The sequence below is a fragment of the Aquila chrysaetos genome, chromosome 5 (assembly GCF_900496995.4).
Source record: "Aquila chrysaetos chrysaetos chromosome 5, bAquChr1.4, whole genome shotgun sequence".
NCBI lineage: Eukaryota > Metazoa > Chordata > Aves > Accipitriformes > Accipitridae > Aquila > Aquila chrysaetos.
In genome coordinates this window covers 43,591,552-43,603,898 of record NC_044008.1, presented here as the reverse complement: position 1 = coordinate 43,603,898, position 12,347 = coordinate 43,591,552, and the positions used below count along the sequence as shown (strand labels likewise).

General features: G+C 39.4%; 1 protein-coding gene across 4 annotated transcripts; it reads right to left on the bottom strand.

Moving 5' to 3' along the window:
* Window positions 1-7,219: 7,219 nt before the first annotated feature.
* Window positions 7,220-12,277, bottom strand: GTF2A2 (general transcription factor IIA subunit 2). 4 transcript variants are annotated; one of them, XM_041123770.1, is made up of 5 exons: window positions 12,175-12,277; window positions 11,332-11,471; window positions 10,701-10,805; window positions 9,242-9,368; window positions 7,220-7,533 (listed from the first exon to the last, which is right to left on the bottom strand). In XM_041123770.1, the coding sequence occupies exons 2-5, from the start codon at window positions 11,401-11,403 to the stop codon at window positions 7,508-7,510; spliced, it is 330 nt and encodes a 109-aa protein (XP_040979704.1). In that variant the 5' UTR covers window positions 11,404-11,471; window positions 12,175-12,277; the 3' UTR covers window positions 7,220-7,507. The 4 variants fall into 4 exon arrangements, with proteins under 4 accessions (XP_040979704.1, XP_040979705.1, XP_040979706.1 ...); XM_041123771.1 differs by having other exon boundaries at window positions 11,332-11,516; window positions 12,175-12,192; XM_041123772.1 differs by lacking the exon at window positions 12,175-12,277 and adding an exon at window positions 11,613-11,897.
* Window positions 12,278-12,347: the final 70 nt, after the last annotated feature.

The following is a 12,347-nucleotide window of genomic DNA, read 5'->3' as shown; positions in this document are numbered from 1 at the left end:
TTGAAGTTAATACATATTAGCCCCAAATGGTAAACTACTGCCAGTGGTTCACTGGGGGACTGGGGTAGTTCAAGTTTCTGGACTAAATCAGGCAGAGCAGGGTCAGTGTGTTTCTGACTATGGCAAGGTGTTGTCTTTTTTCCTTGGAAAATAGAGAAAAAAGGTTCATATTCATGGAGAAAAAAAAAAAACCAAACCCAAACCCCATACTTCTCTATTCTAAGGAATTGCATCAAAACCAAACTCGTCCATGAAATGGATATCTGTAAGAAGATCTAAATAATTTATTTCTCAAAGAACCTTCTGAGCACCTACAAAAAGTGAAAAGGTGTTTGGGGGGTGGAAGGAACCTCAGCCTGAAATAGTGAAAGATTGTTGAGAGAGGAACCTCTCTTATTTTGCAAATGTACCTGTAAAGAAAGATACATATATTTACAGGTTACTTACAGATTTGTTAACAGTAATTTTTATCCCCTTCACTCTGTAAGTGTGTTTAACTTCTTCAGCTGTTTCTTCTCTGAGAAATATGGAGTATTGCTTGTACATACTATTTAAATAACAGTGTTTCATCTACTATTGACAGACACTGCCCTGACAAAAAAATGTTACAGATGGAGAGACAGTGACAAGTATTTAGATCTGGAGGGTTGAAAAAAAAGCACCACTTCAAATCTATTCCATGGTAAGTCTTTTAGCAAAGTCAAAATAATTTTTCTTTTAATGTTACTTGTTACAATCTCTGCTCTTCCAAGTTAGACCCAGAGACAGAGAATCTAAGCATTTATCCACATTTGAAAGAGCTTGCCCATAGAATATGAAGGCCTCAGGTGAAACCAGCATACCAAAAAACCAGCTTGGTGACACACTTAAGAGGGACAGCAGTTACCTAACAACATAGCCTACACAGCCTTCTCCATTCAAAGAGATCACCGATTTGTACAAAAACACATGTTCTGGCATTAGTATCTGGAGATGCAAACAACTTGTGAACTTCCAACATCCAATTTTCTTGATTCAAAGAAAATTTTCAGTTTCTGTTAGTGTTACTACTCACAAGTTATCTCAGATGATTTGCTTCCAAAACCAAAGGCATATCTTGTGCAAATCTATTTTCAACTCACCCTCTCCTTTTAGTAGTAACTTAATTCCTTCTGAAAGAACAAGACTCCTCCCAAATTCAGAAGGTGACTAAGACAAAAAGATTCTTACAAAGGAACGTTCTCAGCATTTCCTCTTCCGAAGGCATTAGAAATGTCAGATTTATGAGTGCAGTCACATGTCAAATCAGTGATACAGACAAGAAAAAGAAAGAAAAAAAAGATTTATGTCTCCTTACCATTACAAATGACAATAAAAAATATCACTCAACCCTAATATATAACTTAGTATTCCAGAGATCTCAAAGTGTCTTCGAAATAAGGTACCTAGCATCTTAGAAAACTGGCAACAGGGCACAAAGAAAGGCTGTAACTTGCCAAGGTTAGCTGCAGAACTGAAAAAAGAATAAACTTCAAATAGAGTAGGACAAGCTGTAGCCCAAAGTAGCATTTGCATATCAGAATATAGTATCACCTCTAAAAAACAGGCTAAACCCCATATGAACTTCATCAGTAAAATCTTGGGCTATCCAAATTGGAAATACAGTCATATCAGAAATTAGTGTTAACTTTGTCCAGTGAGAGGATGAAAATTTATTTCTGACACTTCAGTTTGCAGTCAATTGTTAACTAACCACCTGAACTTTAAATAAACCACCAGTTGTTTAAGGAGGAAATATGTTGCAAATTGCCATTTAGCTTTCAAGATATGCATGAGGAAGATGAAACTATAATTCTGAAATCTAGTAACTTTTTTTTTAAGCACCTGACTTTAATTTACACTTTATTTCCAAGTAGTTTTCACTTTATTTTTACAAGAACAACCTAATGTGAGCTGAAACTGGCATAATACCTATTTACACAGCAGGTCCATAAACAGCTGCTCTTAACTCTAGTTAGGAGGGTCTATTTCCTTCTTGCTCTGCATTTCTTTCATGTTCTATATGATCATATGACCCATAAAGACATGGGTCAATTGAAATAAATTCAGAGGAAACCAGGTAATAAATTCTGAACAAACTAGATGCAAACATGACCTATGGGAACAAAATACCAGTAAAGTATTTGCAGTCATGAGTAAAATTGATTCAGGGAACTGGGTTAGGATGTCCTTTTTCTTTTGACTGCAACAGCAGTGACCATGAAACATTAACTAGACTCTCAGTGAACTATTTTCCTATTTTCCACTTCCTTGGAGGGTGCAGGCTCTTTTAGCACAAGATGAAAAGCAAAATATTAATGTATCTGTGACTTACTACCTACTAAGCCATAACGGCTAATTTATACAGTAAATTTATCTTTGAGTAAAGCTATTTTCCTAACAAATGTTACCCTTCAAGTTACAGTGAAGGAAAAGTCCACATCTCCCGGTACAGTCTTACTAAAGTTAAAATGCTTTTTACCATGCTCCTACTTTTCTTCCCTGCAGCCCGGAACTTTTAGAATACAAAAAAGCAAAACCAAGTCACTAGTACCTTAACTGAAATACTACCTCCTAAGCTGCTGAGATCCTTAAAACCAAATATCTGTATTTTGAGTAACTCTCATCTACCTCATTGTAGCTAAACATCGTGTAAAAGTACATAATGATCCTGATAAACTTGTCTTCTAGGAATTAATCATAAATTCTTCCTGCTCTGCACTTTTCCTTTAATTTGTGTCTCTCTGATAACATTTAAAGTCAGGTATTGACATCTGTGACTGAGCAAACAGCTTACTTCAGATAACATGCTGTTTTGCGCACTTATGGAACTCACAAAATCCTTTTTCTTGGAAGCCGTGTTTAAACACAGGCAGTCATGCACAGACACTTCTGTGTTGGTGTTTATTCTTTCCTTTTCTTCACTTTTAGTTAATTTACTTTCTAAATAGAAACATCCATTCCAACTCAAGGCCAGGGTGCAAAGGTATCTTTTACTTTCTCTCTGCTACTGATAGGTGGAAGCAACTGTGACCTTTCTGAAGAAAATCAACAAAAAACCCAAATAAATTAATTGGTCCATAACACTACAGGCAAGGAAGAACCAAATAGGCAGCAGCAAGTATGCTGATGCTGTAGCAAGCGAGATGGTTTGTCTTCCACTGGATATTAAAATAGCTTAGTATAACAAAAGTGCAGTTGACACTTCTAGGTGTAAGTTCAACAAATCTTCCAAGACCACGAAGCATGTTAATCATATGAACATGGAGCTGAAATTCAAACACAAAAAATTGTTATTTTGTGGCAAGAAAGTTATGGAGACTAAAGCAATAAAAAGCAGGAAGTATATTGGCACCAGATCCCCCTACCTTCTTTTTGCTCCCCTCTCCTTCAGTGAACTGAAACAGTCTCCACAGCAGTAGCAGATCCAGGGCCTGGACAAACACCATCCCAGAAACATGGTTAAAGCCGAAAAGAATGTGTGCTGCCAAGCTAGTGTAAGAGCTTGTGTTGACAGCTGTGAGGTTTGCAGGAATTAGTTCCTCCAGAAGCATAGGCAAACTTCTCTTCTGCAGGGAGCAGGCAGCAGTCTTCATCCCATAGGCAGATACTCCCCGAGGCATCACTGGAGCAATTCTAGACATCAAAAAGGTTATTCCCAAGAATTATTTACACCTCAGTATGCCTAAAGAGCCATTTTCTAAAGAGATGGCAGAGTCAACAGGGTAAGTACTTTATGCTGAATGGGGAGTTTTAAGAAAAAAGGATGGTTTAGAAATGAGACAGACAGACAGACAGACTAGAGGTGAGCTAGGAACAGAGAGTATTAGAGTATTTCCAAACGAAATACAGGGAAAAAGACAGATCAGGTTGGAACACCAGACTTCTGTGAAGTTTACTTTAGAAGCTTTAAACCATAAAGCAACCTTTATTCATCTTGTTTCTTCACATACACAAAACCAACACTAACTTCTGCAGTTTTCAACAGTATATTCACTGAACAAATAAACACTAAAGAAGTGGTACTTGGAGTTTCTGCACTGTAACATAACTGTGCAAAGAACAAGGCTGCCAACTGCTTCTCTGTTGCATATGCACAGATTGTCCTTTGGCTTTCAAGGACAACAGACCACAAGAACAAAGAATAGCATTGATCACAAAAGTTCAAGTATTCTTTGTGTACCCAGGTAAACTCAGTAGTCTATATGCCTCCAAATTCGAATTCCACGTCCTAGAAACATCCCACAGATGCAAAAATACCAGATACCTGCATTGCCTAACACTGCCCTGTCATGGAGGAGACAGAAAATGCATATGTAAGCTAATTCTAGGAAAAAAAAAATAGTCAAACTTATAACAAAATATGTATTTTGTAAATTAAATAGAGTACACAGAAGACAAGGATTCTGCCATGAGTGGAAAACAACTGGTTTGCGGAACAACAGCTTCATGCATTTGCCATAACCAAACAGAGCTACCCTACATTACCAGAAAATTTTAAACAGTGATATTAAAACATTAACCAGATGTGAAATAAAGCTTTTAATACCACCAATAATTAGCCAGGCAGCAGCAATACAAAAGATTCAGGGTACATGTTTGCCTTTCTTTCCTTCAGTTTTTGTTTGGTAACTTCTCTCTTCTTGTTTTGTATTAAAGGCCTCCTCAGACTTTCCGCTCGAGAGAGCAATGTCTAGATTACAGAAATGTATGTTATGCCTGCCCACTTGTTCCTACTCATTTGTTTGCCGTTTTGTCTAAAACATTCCCTTACTCCCCATTCGTGCATGCTTTGTAGCCTTTCACACAGACTAAATTACACGGATTTCCGCAGCACACAGCCCCTTCGTTATCACTGTGCCCAGGAACAGATTGCTTCCTGTCCCCAACCATTCCAGTTGCTCCAAAAATCTTTGAAGTCTGTTGTGCATTTCTTTTAAGACTACATTATTATTAGCAAAAGGAAAAATCTTAGAACAGTTCAGAAGCATCCATAACATTTAATATATATTTCATGTATGTCACTTTTTGCCACTTGCCTAACTCAGCGTAAACAAGCTAATCAAGAACATCAGCGTCACTTAAGCATTTGCCCATTTTTTCAGTACAGTAAGACTGGGGTACAGAGCATTTAAATTCATTTCAGAATGTCCATCTCCTTTTCAAATGCTTCCTTACAAGGCAAGGCAATATTCAAATCTCAGTTTTTAAGCCAAATAGGAACCACCAGATAAGCAGGGTATACAATTCAAAGCATTACTATTATGCATCAGCACAGGGAGTATTCCATCACCTTCTCCTTCCAATGGGCCAAGTCTAGAGCTTCAATGGGACTAAATCTTTTTTTTAAAAAAGTCGGTAAAGTTGTCCTGAATTATGAACGTAGTAATTTCTGGTTCCTGCTCACATTGATTTGAATTTCACTGATGACTAAGTAGCAGACATCTTTGTCAACACAATTTCTCCCTTCATTTGTAATTTTTCTTAGTATATATATTCATTACATTATTTTCTTTTTCAGTTAAAATTTATTTTCCTTTCAATTAACAGCTAAGGTAGCAGTAAGCCTGGGAGTGCTACAGTTGTAGTATGCAACTGTTGAAACACAAATCTGATAAAGGAGTATCAACGAAATGCAAACATAAATCCACTCCACACAGTAACCTCACATCATCAGTACAACTGTGCTTCTCTATTAAATGTTTTTAATGGAAAAATGCTATAGTAAATATAAAAATGCACACTTAATTGGAACAAAATCAGATATATAATTATTTGCATTAGGAGGGAGTCCAAAGGCTACAGAGAACTGGAGATTGAGAAGTTTCTGTCCAGAGATAGGAAGAGACTGCAAAGAGTTGGAGGTAGGAACAGCAAACTTTTATACTTGTAAGGGCTGAAATTCAGTTTACCACATGACTATTAGGAACAAAAAAATGTTTAAAACTACAAGATCGAGTCTGATGTAGAAAAAGAGAAAACCATGGTACAGATACACATTTGCATCCTTTAAGATAATGACCTCAACAGATACTTACTGTGCTGTTCAAATGAGAGCAATAGTCTGTTCTTCTGGTTTCAAAAATGGTTACTTGCCAATCTGCAGTTTGCAGCAAAGGACATTTAGCATAGATACAAGACAAAAAAATCAATGGTAAACATAATACTTGGAACAGTCTAGCAAGCAAGTTTGTGAACTCCTTTCTCACTTGAAGTGAGGGAAGCAGAAGTTAACCAAAACCTAAATATATATCCTTTGATGTCCAAAGGTAGGATTTAGAGAACCGTAACATATCAGTCTGGAAAGGTATTAGAAGAGATACTAAAGCTTTATTACTTTAATAGACTGGACCACTGACATGTAAAGGTTTCAACATGTAAATTATGCTCCAGTTTCAGCACAAACTAAAGATTTAGACTGATCTGAAAACTGTTACCCCCAACTTTTCTTCTGTATGGTTTCCAGTTTCTAGTGGTCTATAAGTAGCCTACTGTCAAAAATAAATGAATTTTGACGCTGATAAGGCAGCTAGCATTCCTATGACCACACTGGAACAGTCACTGCTGTCAAGTCGGACAAATGAGCTGTCAGTATATTATATTCATACTTATAGCGAAGAAAATATTTTTAAGGGTTTCTTGATTGGAGTTATTCAGTGGAATGTATATATCTAAAAAGAACAAAGTTATCTATTTGATATCTCAAAATTCATAGCTCAACTCTTTTGCTGAGATCCTCTTGGCCAGGTGCCCAATTAAATGTATTCCACATAAATACAAAAAACAAGTAGCAAGACATTAAAACAAGCAGCACTAACATTTGTTGAGAATATAGTGCAATCTTATGAGACTCAATTTCGTTATTTCAATTTGATTAGCTGTGCAATAACTTTAACACTTGGGTTAGTGTATTATTAGCAGAGGGTACCAAATGGACAAATTTATAGACAGAAAGATGCAGTAACAAAATAGACAAATATACTCGCCAGCATAAGCTGCTAAGCTTTTGTTGATGTCCTCCTCCATCATTCTGAAACAGCCATTTCTTGCAATACTAATCAGTGCAACCATACTCAGAACCCTGTAACTGAAAGACCTTTGCATCTGCAACATTACTCTAAACACACTTAGACAATATTGGGAGAATATATTATATTAATGATTGTTTTTAAACAAAGTTTTCCAATGATCACTCATTCACAAGTTTTTAAATAAAAGTTTATTACAGAAATTATTTTGAACAAAAAAAGGCAACAGTATCAGTTGTAATTAAAAAAAAAAAAAAAAAGTAACATTGTATTCATGCCCTATAAGGTGAACTGAAGAAATGCTACAGGTATTTCTTCCACTGTCATTCTGTGACGCTTTCTAGTATGGATTAACACATCTGCATCACAAGAATTAAGTATGAACACAGTCCCTTTCCATGCTTCTCTCCAGAAAGTGCTGCGTATCAACAGAAAATATTGCAGACAAACCACAGTTCTATTCATTCTGCAGTATTGGAACCAGTATCTAGGAAAGAAAAAAGAAAGTGAGTAACACATACCCCCCACTACAGTTGAATATAAATTAAAGAGAACCAATACCATTCTCTAACACCTTCCACAAGCTCAAAAGCATTCCTCAAGCATTTCAGAACATGTTCTGTACCTACCCAGTTCCCTCCACTGCTATCAATGCGATGCATGAACTGCTTGTGCTGTTTCACTTCAGATAGCAACATTGAAAATGGCCAGCACAAAACTTCAAGGTTGTGCACACACATCATTTGCTATTAAGGCATTAAGAATACAAGGAGCTTTGCTCTAACTTGTAGTGATACACGCACACTTTACTGCAGTCAGCCACAAGCACATCTGGCTAAATCACATGATCTGAGAAAGGGGTTTGCACATCCACTAGCATAAACTCCCATGGAGTGTGGGCTATAGTTCATTATGCATTTCGAAACAGATGCAAGAATGAGCATGATCTTCATAAAATAACTGAGAGGAAGTCTCTGTTCTGAACTTGTGGCAGACACACCAATTAAGACCAGTGCAACTTCTGGTATTACCACCATTACTGCTTTCTTGTTCTTAGACCTATGGAAAAAATAGGTAACTTGGATATGCAGAGAGACAGGTCAGTGTTTACTACATCCCTTTAGCAAGTCAACTTCTTGTGGGGAAAAAAAGGCCGTAATGTTAATAGCAACTTTAAGTCATGCAGTTCTTTAAATCTTATCTGCATAGTTTATCATGAGTGAAAACGATCAGTACTTGGAAAGTAAGGTTTCTTCTACTAGCTACAATAAGCACACAAAAAATAAACAGAGTAAGATTATATGCTTGGCTAATACCAGAAGTTGAGCAAACAATAAATTCTGTCAACTGTTTAGAACTACAAGTCACTTGAAGTGACTACTCTAATCACACCTGGATCAGGAAGCCATGAAGAACCTGTTTCAGAGGTCTAGGGTATATTTAAATAAAGCCTTTTCCATTCTCAGTTCTTCCTCTTAGCATCACTCCCCGGGAATGAAAAAAGCGGCACCATTTCACACATGTTTAGCAATCTTCTGCCACATCAATGGTCTTAAAAGTTATAAACCAGCTTGCCACAAAAGTCACTATCAATGACTTTTTCCAGTAAAGAATTTCAAGGAACGTTGACAAAAGTAATCCAGTCAAGCAGATATGGAACATAAACTCCTGTAAGCAGTGTACATACAGTCGGCCTGTTGAACAATATATAAATCTTATAATATGATTTGCAAATGCTAGCACAAGCTTTTCACGTGCTTGTGTCCTCTACTATCAAATCCAGCGAACAACTGCTTAGACAGTTTTCTCGGACAATTGCTTGCCTAGGCTGATGAAGCGCTCCTTGAATTCAATAAAACATGGTGCTGTTCTAACAAACAGGTTAATACTAGAAAAACCACCACACAGAAATTCAGTTAAGATTACTTCCAGCTTTCTAATTGCTCTACTAGTATGTACTTCCCAACAACAGGTATACAGCAGTCTCTAACACATTCCTATTTCAGTGCTTATGAGTTAGGGAAGCATTCAGCTTGCTTTTGTTTCATTTCTCATCATATGTTAAAGGGAGTGCAGAGCCCCACTTTTGTCTGAATAATACAATTAATCTAGCTTTAATCAGACATTTGGTCAAAGCTTTCTATAAATGATCAAGTCTTGTGTTTCGTCTTATTTATATCATATTCCATACTTACTTTTTCCATCACATGCTACAATTTTCACTTTATCCACTTTCACAAGTTCAGTGACCTCCCTAAATTCAACATCATTCAGTACAAACGTCCATACGTTGTCACAGAATCTGTATGTATTCAGAGACCCCTTTAAAAAGACAAGAGACATTTTCTATAGGAAGCATCCCAAAAGTAACAGAAAATATGACGTTTACTATCTACTGAACTATGTAACTTCTAGAACTAGGTTTGCCATAAAGTCAGCTGTGAACCTGAATACATACAAACTTGGCAAGCAAGCAGTTCTGAGGAAAACTGTAGTTTAAATGCCCTCCAGTGGCTGAAATTTTCAAGACCATGTAGGAATGTTACAGTCTATCCAAGGGGAAGCTTCACAGGTACGCTAAGTTTTATAACTTTTCTAATGTGTATAAAGAATCAGTATCAGAAAAGATTTCTTAAAGCATGGGCTATAAAAAAAATCAGTTACAGCAGTGATCATAACAAGACGTGAATTCTGCAATTGTTTAAATAAAGCAGTAGTTTAAATACAAAATCATGACAAAACTGACCTATGTGACATAAAGGGGTATCCCCCATCTTTGACATTATTACTGAGGATGTTGATATGTAAACCTTTTGGCCTTCACCTTCACGTATTTTAAACTGATACTCTTGAACTTAAGCTCCAAGTAACATTTTTTTAATTTATCCAGTAAACACATTCTGAACAGTTTCCTATACCACGTTACATAGACAAAGCAAATTAAGCATGTTCAAGAAAAGTTACGCTCTTTTTAACACATCTATATGGTTTAAAATCTTAAGAAGTCACTTCATTAATGCGTTCTGCATAGGCTGCAGAGGAAGTAATAGGACATAAGTTAACAGGACAACTGTTTTGCTTTTGTTTTTTTCTCAAAATTACAACCAAGCTGATATTTAACAATTTGCTGGCTATCTGACAGGGTTAATTAGGGTGGCTGGCTGGGCAAAACCCCCAAACCTATTTTTCTATGATATCTACAGAAAATAGCTACAAAATGATCCAGTGACTTGCATACAGGTAAATCTACAACTCTGTAGTCTCTCTTCACATTACAGATGTGGCTGAAATTCTGGCCTCATCTCACTTCTGCTAGTTACAACTAAGAGAAGCAGAAGTCTCTCTCCCCATCTGCAAGACACTGAGGATGGCAATGCTACCCATCAGAGCATTTCCCTCTTGCCCCTCCCCTGTTTTCATCCACCCAGCAAATCTGTTTGATTTTTGCATTCCTTCAAAAGATCCCTGGCAAAATAAGATTAACAAGCCTTACAACTGCATACAGATTATAAATATAAATGTAAAAAGTCATTATTGCAAAGTCAAAATGGACCTTCATAAGTTTTTGTTTAGAGCACACAGCTTTTAACAACGTTCTGCATCAACGCTTAGTTGGTATACCTCATGAAGAACTTTTATATATTGTTATCTTACCCTGAAATTGACTCTGTTCCTGACTCGTTGTGCCAGTGCCGAATTTATAGCTTTATCAAACTGAAGTAGCACCTGGAGGGCCAGCTGAGGCGTGATTTGCTGTGACTAGTTTAAAAAAAAAACAACAGTTTTGAGTTGGTTCAAAGTAAACTCAAAAATGCAGTAAAAATCAAAAACTTCAAAACAAAGTTAATGCGAAGCAGATCTCTAGAAGAACAACTTAGAGAAGTATTATGTTCCTGTGTTGGCTTCCTTTTTCCTATTTTAACTCTGAGAGAAGAAACAACGTGCTAACGTGATTTTTTGTGCTACACAAAGATTTCTTCTGATAAATATTCATTGGAAACAATCAGAAGAGCAGGAACTCAATTACAGCATTCCAGATTAATCTGACAGTTCATTTACTGGGCCACACAACAGGGGATTATGCCACCTACATAAAACAGTTTCCTTCATCTAGAACGTTAAGAAAAAGCCTTCCCACGTGAACGGAGCACCAATAGCTTTTGATTTCAATCGGCAAGTTTTCCAGACATTGCCCATAGGTACCCCGATACAGCAACCACAAAGCCGTTTTAATAACTAGCCTTTTTATCAAGCTAATTGCCCAGATCCTAAACCCTCCACGCACCTGTATGAGCTCATCCAGGCTCTCCTGAAGACTGTTCCCCAGCGTGGTGTTTCTGTACAGCTGATACGCCATGGCTTACCGAGACGGGCTGGACACCTTCCTGATCATTCACGGCTCTGGACACCCGTTATGTCCTCGCTCTCATTTAAAAAAAAAAAAAAAAAAAAAAAAAAAAAAAAAAAAATCTGAAAAAAACACAACGGAGCCCTTAATGAACAACGCACAGCAGGAGCAAACAGAATTAAAAAAAAAAAAAAAAAAATCATTCCTCAGACACTGACCAACGATTAAGAGCGCTCAAGAGCACACGGCACTAACGACCAGCAGGAAAACCGGGCCGCCGGGGAAGGCAGGAGGGACGGAGCCGCGTCGCTGCCCGGCCGACACCGACAGGCCTTTGTGCCCCACGGGCACGGAAGCGGCGCGCCGGAACGGGGCCGTCTTTGTCCGCCGCCCGCTCGGCTTCCAAGCCCATCCCCGTCCCCCCGCGGCGCCGGCCGGCCGGCGCGCTCAGGAAAGCCGCGACGGGAATTTCAGGCGAGCGCTGGGCACTGAGCGGCCTCACGCCCCGCCCGCGCCGCCCCCCCGGGCTGGGCCGGGCCCCATCGCCCTCACCCCCCGACCCCCTCCCCCAAGGCCGCCCGCGGCCCCAGCGAACGCGGGGGAAGGCGCCGGTGGTGCGGGCGGCCCCGGCCCCGGCCCCGGCCCGCAGCGCGCAGGCGGCCAGTCCCGCCGCCGCCGCGGGAAGAAGGAAGAGGGAGCCACGCAGGGCCGCGCCGCCCTGCCGGGCCCAGCCCCGGGGCTCCCGCTCGGGGCAGCCCCCTCCCGCGGCCCCAGCCTCACCCGCTCCGAGCGGCCGGAAGAGGTCGGGTGCCCTCCTCGGCCGCCCCGCGGCCCGGAACCGGAACGGCGAGGGCGGCGGCTGGGCCCGGCCTCAGCCCGCCCTCCCCCGGAGGCGGGAGGGAGGCCGCGCTGCGCGGCGGCCGCTGGAGCGGGGCCCGCCTCACGCGGGACGG

Coding starts and splice junctions, on each gene's coding strand:
- GTF2A2 (XM_041123770.1), bottom strand. CDS start 11,403: ATGGCGTATCAGCTGTACAGAAACACCACGCTGGGGAACAGTCTTCAG. Junction 10,806..11,331: donor GCCTGGATGAGCTCATACAG/GTGCGTGGAGGG, acceptor TTTTTAAACTAG/TCACAGCAAATCACGCCTCA. Junction 7,534..9,241: donor TGTAGCATGTGATGGAAAAA/GTAAGTATGGAA, acceptor TTTCTTTCCTAG/ATACTGGTTCCAATACTGCA.